A 15,065-nucleotide genomic window follows, 5' to 3' on the forward strand; every position below is an offset into this window, starting at 1 on the left:
CCCTTTAAAGCCAGACAGCTGCATTTCTCAGGTTTAACAGATGGTCAGGGCAGACTATTCCCACTGAGAGGGTCCATTTACTAGCCCCGGAGGAGATGCTTTAAGAAAGGTATTACATTTCAAGAGCTGTCACAGCAGTTCTGAAGATTAATATTAATCCTGTCTGGCAGAGCAGCTCGTCACAGAGCCAAGCAGCCACCCCACTTTCTCCACTTTTTTGTCCCTGCATGGTGCAAATAGCCCGGTGCCAGCAGCACGGTACACATCACAGTCACAGAGAGCCAGAAGATAAATCTGAAAGTACTTCAGTAAGAAATCTTTTTTGGTCCTCTTATATTGGGGCATCTCAAAGAAAAGCTGCTGTGGCTTGGCCCTGTGGAACAAACCGAGCCTCACAGCAGCAAACGCATGCATGGCCACGGGGCGCCAGCGTCCCATGGGCTGCAGTGCGGCAGCAACACCAGGAACAGGCCTCAGGGCTTGCTGAAAACACAGCAGATTTGGAAAGATATACGTCATTCTATTTTGTTTTGTCCCTTTCTTCAGTTCACCCTTTCCACAACCACACCTCCAAACATGAAGCTCAATAGCCTGTATCTCATGTAACCTTGAGGAAGAGCTCTCCATGTTCGCAAGAAGTTTTTGCTCAGCTTCATCCTACTGAAGGATGAGATTTTGTCCTCAGTCCTGTTCTATGTGAGAAATTCAGCACATGGGATGCTGAATTCTGTGCCATAAAATACCCCTGCCCCTCCCCAGCTCAGTGAGGCCTTCACACCCAGCTGAGCTTGGCCTTGGCACACGGTGGCCCTGTGCGCACCAGCTCCCCTCTGCAGGCATCACATCAGAGGTGCCTCGTGCTGATAAAGCATGGGCCTGTGCTTCTGCTGCCACTTTTGTCTGCTTGGTTTGGTGTTAGTGGAGAGAAAAAAAAATCTCACTCCCAAAAAAGCAGGTGACAAAATGGTAAAAAATGAATCCCCACCTGTTGCTCCTGTCACAAAAATTGCTGCATTTACTAATTAAATAGATCCATTTACAGTAAAACAGGGATAAGGCACCATATTTGCAAACTTGCTATTGATTTATATTTCATATTTCAGAAAACAAGGGCATTTACATATGCCATTAGCATAACAACATGGCTGCTGTACAGTTGACATTATCAAAATCCAGAGTACTGTAGTGCAAGTGAATTTTATGTCACAGCAGAATCTGAAAATGAGAGCACACTGAATCCACTTCTGTCAGGATATATTTTTATTAAGGGTCAGTATAAATTCCAAAAGAAACTGTGAATAATTTTTTTTAACTAATTACCCAAAATAGAGCCTTCAAATGAAATGTGGTTGAATTTTTAAATAGTCAGGTTCCAGGCACAATACAAATAACTGTCATTTACAAGGCTATCAGGTAATTTAAATTCAGAGTAACTAAAAACATGTATTGACATTCTCAGTGGAGAAATGCAGCTGTTTTACAGGGCTACATCCAAGAAAATATTATATACAATATTTTGGCCTTCTCCCACACCAACAGTTCATTGCAGCTGCAAATGTATGAAAAACACTTTGCATCTAGAAACACTACATTTAAGCTTCTGGCTAAAAATTAAACTTTTTAGTAATTACTACAGTAGTTTTTATCTCAAACTTGATAGTAATTAACCCAATCAACACTGCTAAGCTCCTTTGTAAGCACACAACATGACCATGAGCGGAGTATCCAATGTAGTTATTTGAGTGAACTGTGTTAGACAAGCAACATTTTAAATAAATTTCTGGGCAACAGAGGTAGGAATGAAAAATTCTGAATTATGCTAAGTGTTCTGGTCTACCTTTACCATCACATGTTGTGTTATACTTTTATATGACAAAATAGATTTTCAGTTTCATTTCTGAAGAGTTTTGTGTAACCTACAATGTAGTAACAAGCTAAATAATGTATGTTTTACTCTAGTATTTTAGCTGTCTTCTGACGCGGTGAAAATTCTACATACTTGAGCCAGAAATATCAAATAATGCAAACGTATTTTGGAATATATCTCATGCAAAAATAAGAATCTTGCAAGCATAATTTGGAGTATGATAACTCATGCAAAAATAAGAATCTGTAGCTCCTGTAGAAAACTATCAGGATCCTTTTACTCTACAGAAAATTTTGCACCATGAGAACACATACACACACAATCACACTTCTTTCATTTTGAAAGATACATTCTTCTACAGTGTGCAAAATGAGACCAATACTCTGTTCCAGTCAGTAGTCTGTTACTTTAAATTGGTTAGCTGTCCCATTCTCCATTATTCTGATCATTGTTTTCCTCTTCTTCAGAATCAGCAGACATTTTCTTAATTCTCTGGATGGCTGCCTTAATGCTTCTCTCCAGATCATTAGAGGATCCGTTACTGACATCTTTCTCAGTATCTCGATTCACTTTTCTTAGTTTAACTCCCTGCCGTATGGCAGAGAGGATGCTGTCTTTCACAGAGGCATACGGATTTGACCGTTCCACTTTGCGAAGGTGAACTTCACCACGTTTTAGAGAAGCCAAAACCTCATCCATTGTACCTGCAACAGATAAGTGTAATGTTACCAGAAGAAAGACCAAAATAACCACGCTTAAGAGGTAAAGAACCCTACCGATGTGCTCAGGGTTATTCCTCTCATCTTTACTACAGAGAGGAAAAAGAATGGTCCATTCTGGCACAGACTCTTACAAGCTTCCGCAATGCCAAGCTCTGGAACTGAAGAGTTGAACCTTTGTATTTTGAACTGAGAATCCAGCACCTCTTCAGCATAATACAAGGTTGTGCACTCACAAAGAATCATATACAAAGGAGAATGCTTCTTTTTCGTCATAAATTTATGGGCTTTCAAAAAAATTACTGAACCAAAAAATCTCTTGTACTTTGTATTAGAAACAATCTACCATTCCTACTAGTTTGCTCAGATGCCTGCTGAGTCTGTCAATTGCATTTTTGCTCAGTCAAGAGAAAAATGAAAGGATCTGAGTAGAAGAGCTTCAAACTACACCACTGAAGTCAGTAGGAGCTAGATCAGGCCCTAAGCAGGCAGGCAGCTCTTTTCTGTATGGACTTAAAAAATAATTCCCGTTTTACAACACGATTTAAATCTCAGGCTGTGTTTCTGAACTTCATACCATAAAGAACACCACATTAAGAAAGCTTCTACTTGGTCTCTTAATACATGGTGTAATTTGTGGTTTACTCCTTTTGTTGGATTCTTTGTTGCTAGCATCAGACTGTCAGACAGGGAAGGCAGTTTCCCTGGACAGCAGTCGACTCCTACAGCCACAGGTCCAGACCATCTGTGCTTCACAGCTGAAAGTATTTTTGTCATGCGCAGTGCGTAGAGGGTTATGAGATTAACATCAAGCACTGAAAATAAAACGTTCTGCTGAATTCTGTGGTACCTTCAGAGTGATAGATATGCCAGAAAAGGATCAAACAAAGATGCACAAAGTTGTCTTGAAAAGCCTTCCAGTAAGTTAAGTCTTAAACCTATTAATTGAATGGGCTGCATGGTAAAAGAGGAGTCAGACTAACAAGTAATAAGAGACACTGCCTTTGGGAAGTATGATAACACATTAGAGACTATTTTCAGCACCAGAATATGAACCTCTCCTGGCTTTTCATGTGCAAAGACAAGAGTAGCCAACGTGTAACACAATGTGTTCACAAAGCTGTCGCAATATGTTCTTATGGCAATAATTTATCAATTACTATTACACCAATTAACATGCTGTTTTTCTTCATAAAATGTGTATGCAACTTACTGGATCTCTCCAATGAGCAAAAAAGTATTTTTCTTATCTAAAATTCATGAAACATCAATGCTAGGCTGTGAGTGGTAGTAAATATTAGCTACTATCAAGGCTGTTCCAGTAGCAGTCAGAATACTCTGGTGTACAACTCCTGTTGCTCATCAAAGGTTTTTATGAGCATCTGTGGTACAGTAATCCCATGGACCTCTCAGCCTGAAGCTAACACACTGATCCACTGGATGCACAGTGGTTTGTCATGGTAACCTGACTGCATCTCAGCCCTTCAACTGCTTGTACTTCCTCACACCTTGGAAGAACTAAAAATGCTGAACTTTCCTCGTTGTTTCTGCCTGTGGTTTGCCTTTTAACTGAGGGGATACAAAGGCTGCTTAGATGTATTGTGAACAGTCTGAAAAGGAAAAGGAATGTACTACATTTAAAGACCCGCTTCAGTCTAGTATAAGCTCTACTGTGAAAAATGACAATAAAAAATTGCTGCCTTCCAACTTAGATCAATCTGCCTGACATAGTAAGAATATCTGCTCGCTTTAGAGGCAAAAATAAGCCTGTTAGCAGGATGTAACCAGCGCAGCCTTGAGAGGCTGCTGAACTCTATTCTCATTCAAACTACTGCGTTTCAATTGCAGAGTTCAGCCTTCAATTATACCTGCAGGATCTTACTAACAAAGCAGAGGTGTAACAGAGCAGAATTTTTGCCCTAGGAATGCAAGTATGCCAAAGCTATCCATCTGCCTTTCAAATCCTGGTTGAATTCTGCATGAATTCTCTTCAGAAACCTTTATTTAGAAACAAAGCAAACTGTAAATGGACACAGGCTGTGCATACCTTAGAAATGCAAGCAGCCCAGCTGCTAGCTCTGTAGTACGGAAATCACAAACACTAAAGAATAGCCTTAGCACAACCACAGATTTACCCACAGTAGTCCTTCTGACTGGACTGGACAGGTGATTAATCCACCATCAAAATGACACATTCATTTCAACTGCTGGAAAATTGTGGTAAGAGTAAGTCTGATAATAAAGACTGCTTCTCATCAGCATGAGTAACATAAATCCCCTCTCTCCTTGGAATTTCCTCTGACACCTTTCTACCTATTACACGTGTGGGATCATGAGAAATACAGGTCTTGAATTAAGATCTCCTCAGAATTAGTAGTGCTGTCATTAAGCATGATTTAATCTAACTTGTAAGGCTGTACTTTACGGATGTCAGATTACAGCAGAAAATCAAGTTCAAGCAGGGTAAAAGATTGACCAGAATGCCCAACTTGACAGCATTTCCCAAAAACACTGAGTGACACACTCTGGAAGTCAGGACCCTCGTGAAGCACATCAAACTGGATCAACAAATCAGTTACTCATTCAGGGTCCTGGGTAACAGTCAGTGTTATTGTATGTGGTCTCAATCAAGGCTTTCTCAGGGCTCCACTCCCTTGAGTGAGGGTGCACACTACTATTGGCCAGAAACAGAGGGAGGGAAAACTGAAAAATACAAACAATGAAAAATGAAAAACACCAGTCAATGTGAGCCTACTTACCTATGCAATTATTTATAGACCTCATGGATGAGTCATCCTGTTTGTGCAGTGCAGAGCTTTCTGCAGGGCCATCAGCTCTAAGGGGAAGTGGCTTGTCCTCTACTGGAGATCGTGTCTTTAAATGGAGAGGTAAGGGAGGAGGTGGGGGGGGAGGTGGTAGACATGGCGGTGGTGGAGAGGAGGATGGAGAGACCACCAACTCTTCACTGTCCTTTTGTTGCTTTGATTCACCAGCAGTAACAAGAATTTGGACAGGGATATCTGCTGGAATATTCTCCTGTGGAGCTTCTGATGCTTTGGCTTCTACTATCAGCAAGCTCTTTGGCTGCTCTGGTTCTGGCCTTGTTCTTGATGAAGGTGGAGGGCACGGTACTGCAGCCCGTTGGGTGACACTTCGTGGCAACCCGTGACTGAGAGGTTGTGGACAAGATGTTTTCAGCACAACATGAGCTGGACACTTCTAAAAAAACAAATTGTAAAGCAGAGTCACATCTCCATTGGCTTGGCCAAAACAGCATCCCCAAAGAAACAAAAAGCCACAGAGCACAAACCCATACCACTGAAGGAGAACACTGAACACTGACCACATTTAAAAGAACATAAAGGTATTTCTTTCAAAGTCATTTCCTCATTTCTATTCTTTGCAGCAGGCTCTGCACCTGGAAACTACTTCCTTAGTGGACTGAATCCTCATTACAGGCAATCCTTTCAGGCCACCCAAACAGTGGTCTCCGATTTGGATCATGCTCACTTGTGAGCTATGGCTACTTTCTGATGTGTTCTGACACCATTTAGGACTACTGCAGCTCGTATTACTTACCTCCCTGAATGTCTTCAGCCTCTCCAGTGTTTTCTGACGTTCCTGGCTTATCCAAGCTTTTTTCTTTTTCTCCTCCTCTTTTTGCTTATCTCTTTTCTGCATTAAAACACAAGTAAGTGAGCATTTACGTGTGAAAACAAGCAGCTACCAGGTCCTCCAAGGCTGCTATTTAGTACTCACTATCTGTATGCTGTGATGCTGCAGGAAGCGTTTCTTGCTCTCTTCTGCCTGTTGCAGTCTCTGTCGATGGTTTGCTTCACACTGATCCTGGCAGAACAGCAAAATTCATGCAGTGCTTGGTCAGTTCACGTTCACCGTGTGCCATCTGTGCCACTAACTCCCATGCACAAGCCACTAACGATGACCAAGGCCAAGTGCTTGGCTGTGCCATGAAGGATGGCTAAGCTCAACAGGTGGCAGATGTGAGACCCTGAAGGTGATTTACGTGGGACTCCTTCATGGCTAAAGCCAATGAGATTTTTTTTATCCTAACTAATGAGAGGGTTATTCATGCTCCAGAAGGAGTATACGCAGATCTTAACAGATCCCTCTGTCTTACATTTAGACTAAAAAAAAAAAAAAAATGGCAGCAACAAACTGAAGAAATTTCACCCAAGTACCACCTAGAGGAATGGGGCACTAAGACATGAGAAAGAAGGCAAGAAGGAAGTTAGAAGGGCACTGCATAAATACAGGGCTACTTTCCCTCTGTCCATTATCTGCCATAGCTCTTATGTACAAAGGTGAGGGAAGCAAAGGTATGTGAAGCACAACAAATGCCTAACAGGAGTACGTTTTGTTAGTAACAAAGTGCCTCAGAGAAACTGCAGGCTTCAGGATTTTCTCCAGGAGTCGCTATTTGTCACTGTACAGAGGGGAATTATCCACATGGCTGTGTAAGCATTTGCAAATCATCTGGCATTCGGCTGTAGTGTTATGTAACCAATAGACAGCAATTAAGTGAACGAAAACAGAAGCAAAGGAAGTGTCTGCCAAGGAAGCAGTTGCAAACAAGAGACAATGATCATTCACAAAGCATTTCCAGTGTCATTCCCACTTTGTCCGGGCTAGCAAGGGGCAAATGGCCAGACAGACTTGAGCTTAAACTCTGCTCTCTGCCTCAGCAAAACTGTGCAGGTATAAGGTAAGCCCAGCTCACTGGGAAGGTTCATGAGAGTCAACTGTGATCTCAACTTGTGTCTTCCTACTGTTCTGCTTCAAATAGGAAAAAAGGGAAAAAAATGCCTTTTGCACAGAACTGAGAGGCTGGAGAGAGAATTGCAGTAGTCAGATCTCCCCTTCCCTGCCATTCAAAGGTAATGTAAGCATCACTGTGTGGGTTGTTCTGTCAGTGCAGCTTCCTTCATTGCAGGCCAGGTTTTCTCCTGTGCTGCAACTGCTTTGTGAAAGGCTGCCAGGGCAAAGCTCCAGCTGGCCACAGCAGGGCTTTGCACGAGGTTCAGCTCATAGGGGAACACCTCCTGGGTCACCCACGTAAGTCTGTGCTCTCAGTACACTTGAGAGGCACTTGCACCACACAGTGGAGAGTAAAGTTGGCTTAAAATCACATTGCCCCTCTTTCTGTTTAGGAGGCCTTGGCATCACATCACGTATCGTCTTGTACGCTCCACCCAAACCCTTGTTGATTCCTGTCCATCCCTCGTGAGTCAACACTCATGACATCAGCTACAGAAAATGCACATCTCCAGGACTGCATTTACTTTTTTGTTCCTGAGGTAGGCTCTCCTCGCACAGACAGTCCCACGCTTTGTCTCCAACTGCTTAATCTTCTGCCTCAGCATCGTCATTTCTGACAAGTTAGCGTAATGTTGTTCCATTGTCTGTTCAATGACCTTGAGCTCCTCAGGATTTTCACATGTATCATAGTAAACAACTTCATCCTGTTTCTCTAGAAAGGCATTTGGCATTTTTTTAAAAACCCAAAAATTGCCACAGTTATTTAAACATTTAAAGAACTAATGACATTTTAAAAGCCACTGAAGGCAGTGAGTTGGTTATTAGAAAGTGTAATGCTCCAGAGCCGAGCTTGGTCCTTCAAAGTCTTACGCAAACACGTCATGTTACTCACAGGGGTGCTTTGCAGGATCAAATTTATGTTGTTAGCATTTGCTGTTATTTAGCTTCCTCTTTCAAATGTCTCTGTGCGTTAACTCCTACCTTCACCGACTGGAGTTTTCCTGGAAAACTCCAGACTGTTCTAATCAACACTGGGTGACTTATTTTATTATTTACCAGGTTTTAATTATGCAACAAGCAGGAGTGATGTTTACCTCAGGGCGTACACAGTAATAGAGAATTCACAGAGCAAGAATAAACATAAACAAGACTGATGCCTATTTTTGTCATAAATATGTTATGAACAGACACTTAAACGGGAATATAAGCAGCACTCAAGTAGCATCTAGCTATAATCACTTCTTCTTGTCATTACAGAAGTATTTTGCCATTTCTACATGTGAAATTACAACAGACTTGTGAAGAAATCAGGACCCATTACAGCAGGTCACAATTTCCACAGTTTCTATACAAAGATTCTGTAAATACATGATCAGTAAACGCTTTCAATGGAAGTTACTCCACATGCCAAACCAGTGAGTGCATGCATTTATCACAGCTGCTGTCAAGATGAGCTATCAGTACAGCTTTCTTTTTGAAAACTTGTGTTATCAATTAAGTGTCAGAAGGCCAAATAATAGATGCTACAGAACCTATGTTTTCCAGTGATGCTTTCTACTAGTGAGACTTAAGTAAGAAAAATATATATTTTTTTATTATATTATACAAAGACAGAGCTGTCATACCACCACTCCCGTGTTTTGGATATGTCCTTAAGTATTTCTTTAGTCTTACCTTTGATCTGCCTCCTTAAAGCATCCAACTGTACAATGAGCAACATCTCTTCATGTTTCAATACCTCAAGCTGTACATTATATAATTCTAGTTGGGTTTCATAGTAATGTATTTCTAGCTCCTCCACCACAGTTAGATTCTCTTCTTTTTCATCAAGGTTCTCCATCTGTACAGCCCCAAATAGAAAAGCATTAATAACAAACTAAGCACACGGGAAACAAGCACACATGCATGAGTTAATCTACACAGATGCCCAAGTATCTGCACAGAGCCTGGCCTAACTGGTAGCTGCTTAGGTGCTTTGGTAGGGAAATAACGTAACATTAGAAAAGGATTGGAGCAGAACTCCAAGGAGCAGAGTCTCATTAGCCTAAAATTGCAATTTTACCTGAAGTCTACCACAAAAGACTTGATTCTAATCTGCACAAATAACATTACTACTACTCTTGGAAAATAAAAATCAGGTATTTCTAGCAGCAGTTAGATAGCATCAAATAGGAAAGATTAGAAAATTAAAATTAAAGTAAAATTAAAAAAAAGTAAATATCTCAATTTTGAAGTGTCCACTGAAGATAATAGCTGCTCTTTATCTCCCTAGAACTAACGATTTTAAAGGTTAGTGCCATAAATACTAACACGATACTTGAAATGTAATCGTTTATCTTAACCTTTCCTAAATGTCTTCATGTGTGCAGGAGCAATATAAAAAAAAGAAAATGGAAACAAGCATTTTTTTCGTAACTTAAAACCATGCTGAAAACCATCTAGTTCAAGCTGTTTGCTTGTTAAATTAAAAATTTATTTTTTTCCCTAAACTGTGCAGAAACACTAGGTTGTTATGGCTTTAATTTTGAAGTATTTACGCATATTTGGGTCAGCTCTGCAACCCTGTAAAATGCTACGCATAGAATGCAGGTGCTTTGCTGAAAGAGGCCTTTCTCAGCTGTTTCATAGACAAGGAGTTTGAAAGTCTCCCCATGACCTCTTTGGTAGATTTTGATCAACCTTTCACAAAACGTTGACAGAAAGGGAGGCTTTGCAGGGTCTTACATTTTTCTGAATGGCAGCTCTCTTCTGTTTCACGCATAGTTCTCTTGCCCTCAGATGCTGAAGGGTTTCTTTAGCTAACATACATTTCAGGTTTTCTAGTCGTGGCAAAGCTGATGCCCAGGTGGCTTTACCAAATCTTTCCTGATCTTCTTCCATCTGTTTCTGCATTGCTGCACATTAAAACATTGCAATAAGATGAGAGAAATGCAGTAAACTAACAACACTAGCGCATTTCTACTATAGCTGCAATAGTAAAAGTGCTGATGCTGCTAAACAATTTCTGAATCTCCTTTAGAAATTACAAGAATAAAAGATTGAATTTATGATTTTGTTCATGTAAGCAAAATGTTTCATTGTAGCACAGACATGCCGTAAGAGTTACACAGTGATCTACTCAGTTAACACACTGAAATCCTTGATGCTTGTACACCAAGGGTTAAAAGCATGCGTGTTTTTTGTTTAGAGATTTGCAGCTGTAAAGTCTCAGTCCTTGATAATGTTTGTGTGAAAGCAAAATGCAAGGTGTAAATCAAATCGGTTAAATGATGTAAATCTTAGGTGAATGTTTCTTTATTAACCTGGACACTCAACGTAACATCAGGGATCTGCCAAGGGAGACTAGTAAAGGTGCTAAGAGGAGCTACCAGTACCGTAGATCAAGTATTTAGGAAACCTTTTGTGTAAATCATTCTGATTACCTGCCAGAGCCTTTACAGTTTCCTTGAAGTAGTTCACAGTTATATCCTGAATGGAGCACACTGCATTCTCAGCTCGCTTAGTCCATTCTTCAGCATCTTTCTGCAAAGCTGCTACTCTTTTAGGCCCCAAATTATCATACTGCAAAGATTTCTGCAAGGAGACAGAATTCTCAGTTATCAGCTGGTTACCATAGTGGTGCAGCCCACATTATGCTGCGCTGACAGACAATTCAAGCAAGGCACAGCTCAGTGGCAAACATGACCTTCTCCTCACCTGCCACAAAGTGAATCACTGCTCATGCTTGTGCATTACCCTGTTCCTCATTCTCTGGTTAACTCAGAACCTTTGCTCCCTAATCATGACTTTAACATTCACTTTCGATTAGTGAATTGGGTTATTTAAGAAAAATACTTCTTAAAATATTTTTAAACTACCATCTTAAAAATCACGACCAACAGAAGTGGTTTAGTTGTTACTAAAAGTAACCCAGAAACACTCTTCTACGTGCAATGTTCTCTTCTATTTTTCCCCCACGTGTTGACAGCACTTCACACTGTCAGGTTCTCCAGCTTGGCAGACATTCACATGGGAACAGGGATAAAGAAAAGAAACATAAGAGTATTTTCAAGTCCAAAGAGAGCACATGGGTACAAGACTAGTATTCAAATCCTTCTTTTTTAAAAAAATCTAGATTTCATGAGCCTAAGCACCCCTTTGAATTATTTATATAGAAGCCAACTTTGTGTTTCATCCATTCCGATTTTCATTTTACAGCATACTTACAACAGTTCAGCTCTTTTCTGGAACATTAACAGCTCATTTAAATTTGAACAGACCATTTAAGGAAAAATCAAAATAGTAGATGGCACTCTTTTCCAGGGATATCATAACTTTCAGTATGTGTTTCCAGTTTAAGATGCACATAAAATTAAATTAACAAAGTGGTAAGTCTGAGTCTGTACTTCTAATAGGCTGTAGCAGCAATAGAGAACTGCTTTGGGTGCTAAGGTCTCCCCTGCCTTCTGTTCTACTACCACAGCTGAGGTAATGTGGTGTCCCAGCACTGGGGGGATGGCATTCTCAACGTCACAAACTAATCCCACTGAACGAAGGCTACTTATATCTCTGTAAATTCAGCTCACCAAAGAATAACCCACAGACAGGTGGGGAAGTTTTCCTTTAAAGTCCTCAAAATGTAGGGAAGGGGAACACTGGTGGAATATGGTTGCATTTCTATTCAAGCCAATACCATGGACTCTGAGATCTCCTGAGAGTGGTTCTACCCTAACTTTGAATTTCTATGTCATGTTTGGTGGATTTGCAGAAGGGGGGGGGGGGGGGAAGTAGGTGAAGACAAAACTAGAGAATATTAAATAATTTGAGCCTAAACTGCTCCAAGAGCAGCCGATGCCCCGCTATGTAACTTGGCCTTTCACTTGATAAGGGCAGACCCACCAGGATTTCCAGTTTGTACAGTGTCGCCAGTTCTCGCATATCTCTGAAGGGCTGCAGCAAATACTGGTAGAACTGCGTCGCCATGGTTACCAAATCCTGATAAGCTTCGTCTTCTTCTTCATAAACCTTCATCAAAGCCACCATTGTGTCAGCACTTTTATGCTGCTGGAGAACCTAGGGGGATAAAAGGTAAATAAGAGTTGGCTGGTTTGCATTTGTGTGTGCTGACTGCCGACGAGCTTCAGTGGAAAGAACCTGCCGTTTATCTCTGGATGGAATAGGCGAGGCTTCCCAGCAAGCCAGGCAGTCAGTAGCCACCCCCAGCGGGAAATATCATTAACACCACACTCCTAAGGGCGCTAATTGCTGCATATTGCGTTAGGAGACTGCAAGGAACATCAGGCACGTCAGGAATTCCAGTAGCTGCGTGCAGGTGACTTGGTCACTGCTTTTTGGAAACATGAGTGGTAAATGGGGATTCTGCAGACTGGAAGGACAAGGAAAGTATTCTTAAACTAGTTTTTGCATCTCTTCCACAATTACTGAATGCCTGCTAATGAGTTTCTGGATCCCAAATTTCATACTTGGCAATGGAAACACCAGACTGCCATCTAAAAATAATAATTCAGAACCAGATTCCTACTCATGATATAACCTGCAGTTAAGTTCCTTTATCATTTGCACAATTTGTGATAGCTTTCTCTAATCTCAGTCCTAGCAATATTACTTTGTAACCTGTAATTCTTCCAGTGAATGACTCTTTCTGACACATCAGTCCCCATCTGAGATCTTTATCTGCTCCTTTGACAAAAACGAAGTTGGGAGCTTCCCCTCAATTACTTGTGCTTATTGGCACCAATCAAAACTTCAAAAACCCTTCTTTGACAGCAGCTGCCAGAAACCATGGCGCACTACACACCAGGACACGGTGAGCCAGCTGGAGGAGCACAGCTGAGCTCCGCTGAGGAACACAGACCTTCCTGAAAGGACACTGCTTGCTCTACAGCTCCTTACGGGAAGGGAACAGGGGGTGCTTGGTGCTACAAGTGGGGGAAAAAAGCCTCAGAAACATGGGCTTGATTGTGCCTCAACTGAAAAGCACTAGAATTAAACTATCACCTTTGCTCCTGCCCACTGGGTCTGGGTAAGAAAGATCGCAGCAGCAAGAGTCCCAGCTGCAGAGCAACCTCCCCAGGGAAGGTCTGTGGAAGCAAGCTCAAGGGCACTGCCTGCCCATCCCCTCCCCAGGCCCAGTGCATTGGAACGAAAGGATATTAACTGCAGCATTTCTGGTAATCCCAGAAGTCCTGTGGCCCCTTACACATTTCCAGGAGCCCACGGTAGCTCACAGCCCCAGGGCTCACCTGTAGCAGTTTACCAAACACACACAGCATCAATGCCTAACAGAAACACAGCGGTTCACTTTCTGGTTCCCCTAGTCCAGCAAGCAGTGAGGGTCATGCTGCTCCTGGAGGATGTTTATAGCGCACAAAGGGAAATTATTTGTGAAATGCACAAGTCACCTCCTGGGAAAGGAGGAGCTTATGGTATCAAAGGGAGAAAGGGCTAACAATTAGTTCATACAACCGTCAGGCCAGACTTTGGCACTTAAGAACTCTGACCACAAAACACCTATCTGGCATAGGCCCGCAGCTTAGCTTGGTTTTAATGAATAACTTGACCAAGAAGCCCCCAGCGAAAGGCATCACTGCAAAGAGGCTGACACCTTCATAAAGAGGTTAGAGAGCTATGGCACGATTGTACTTTCACTTCTGGTTGTCATTCCACTCAGTGCACAACACCGCTGGATATTTTTAGCGACGTGTTCTTGTTGGAGCACTTGCAGCTTAAGCAAGCCCCCAATGTCTTACACTCGCTGCCGGCTGAGCTGGGTTATTCCCCACTTAATAAAGCCGGGCTTGCACAGAGCGAGGACGCTGTCCTTGAGAGCGCCGCCTTAGTGGTTCCTGGGCACCCGAAGTGTTTGTGTAAGCACTCAGCCGAGCGCTGGGCAGGCCCAGGAGCAGGACGACATTACAGACACCCCCTCGCTCCCTCCCACCACCCCATCGTCAGCTGGAGCACCCAAGGCTCCTGCAGCTGAGCACCACGCCCGACCCCAAGGCTCCACCACCGGGGTACGAGCACCGGCGAGCCCCGCTCGGGGCCACCCCGTGCCGGGAAGCGGCGGCCCCGCTGTCCCGATCCCCTTCCCACCCCCGTGGGGCCCGTACCCGCCGCAGGGCCTCCTTGGCCCGGGCCAGGTGCCCTCGCAGGGCCCTCCCGCGGAGCTCGCGGAGGCTCTCGAAGTACTCCTCGTCGCGGGGCCGCTCGGCGGCGAAGAGGGCGTCCAGCAGCACGCCGCCGCCGCACAGCTCCAGGGCCCAGCCCAGGTAGCGCTCCAGCGCCCGGCACAGCTCCTGCGCCTCCGCCTCGTCCGGCGCCGGGGCGCCGCCGGGGAACAGCACGGCCCAGAGCCCGCCGGCGGAGCGGGGCAGGGCGGGGAAGGCGGGCTCCAGGCGCGGGCACACGGCCGCCAGCTGCCGGTGGACGCCGCGCAGGGCCGGCGCCGAGAAGAGGCCGGCCCAGCTCCGCGGGGCTTCCTCCTCCTCCGCCGCCCCCGCCCGGCCGTGGCAGGTGACGGCGAACGCGTCCTCCGCGGCGTTCCAGCCCACCAGGAAGCGGAGCCGCGGCGGCGGCTGCGGCGGGGCGAAGGCGGTGTCGCGCACGGCCACCCAGCCCTCCAGGCTGTCCGCCCCGGGCTCCGCCATGGCGCCGCGGGGCCCGCCGGAACCCGGCCCCGGCCGCCTTAACCAGGGGCGGTG

At 43.8% G+C, this 15,065-nt stretch overlaps 1 protein-coding gene across 1 annotated transcript; it reads right to left on the reverse strand.

Moving 5' to 3' along the window:
* Positions 1-1,245: 1,245 nt before the first annotated feature.
* WHAMM (WASP homolog associated with actin, golgi membranes and microtubules) lies at positions 1,246-15,053 on the reverse strand. The gene is made up of 10 exons (XM_083850728.1): positions 14,475-15,053; positions 12,241-12,414; positions 10,785-10,935; positions 10,087-10,256; positions 9,037-9,202; positions 7,887-8,074; positions 6,346-6,432; positions 6,166-6,261; positions 5,346-5,805; positions 1,246-2,571 (listed from the first exon to the last, which is right to left on the reverse strand). Exons 1-10 carry the CDS (start codon positions 15,009-15,011, stop codon positions 2,285-2,287), a joined length of 2,316 nt encoding a protein of 771 aa, XP_083706854.1. The 5' UTR covers positions 15,012-15,053; the 3' UTR covers positions 1,246-2,284.
* Between the last annotated feature and the right edge of the window lie 12 nt (positions 15,054-15,065).

This window comes from Anser anser (assembly GCF_964211835.1).
Source record: "Anser anser genome assembly, chromosome: 10".
Lineage (NCBI taxonomy): Eukaryota > Metazoa > Chordata > Aves > Anseriformes > Anatidae > Anser > Anser anser.

Bases quoted from the DNA above. Each gene is read 5' to 3' on its own strand.
- WHAMM (XM_083850728.1), bottom strand. From the start codon at position 15,011: ATGGCGGAGCCCGGGGCGGACAGCCTGGAGGGCTGGGTGGCCGTGCGC. The intron at 9,203-10,086 runs GTAAGACCCTGC...GGGGCTGTACAG, and splicing joins GAGCTGCCATTCAGAAAAAT to ATGGAGAACCTTGATGAAAA. The intron at 6,262-6,345 runs GTGAGTACTAAA...GTTTTAATGCAG, and splicing joins AGCATCACAGCATACAGATA to AAAAGAGATAAGCAAAAAGA.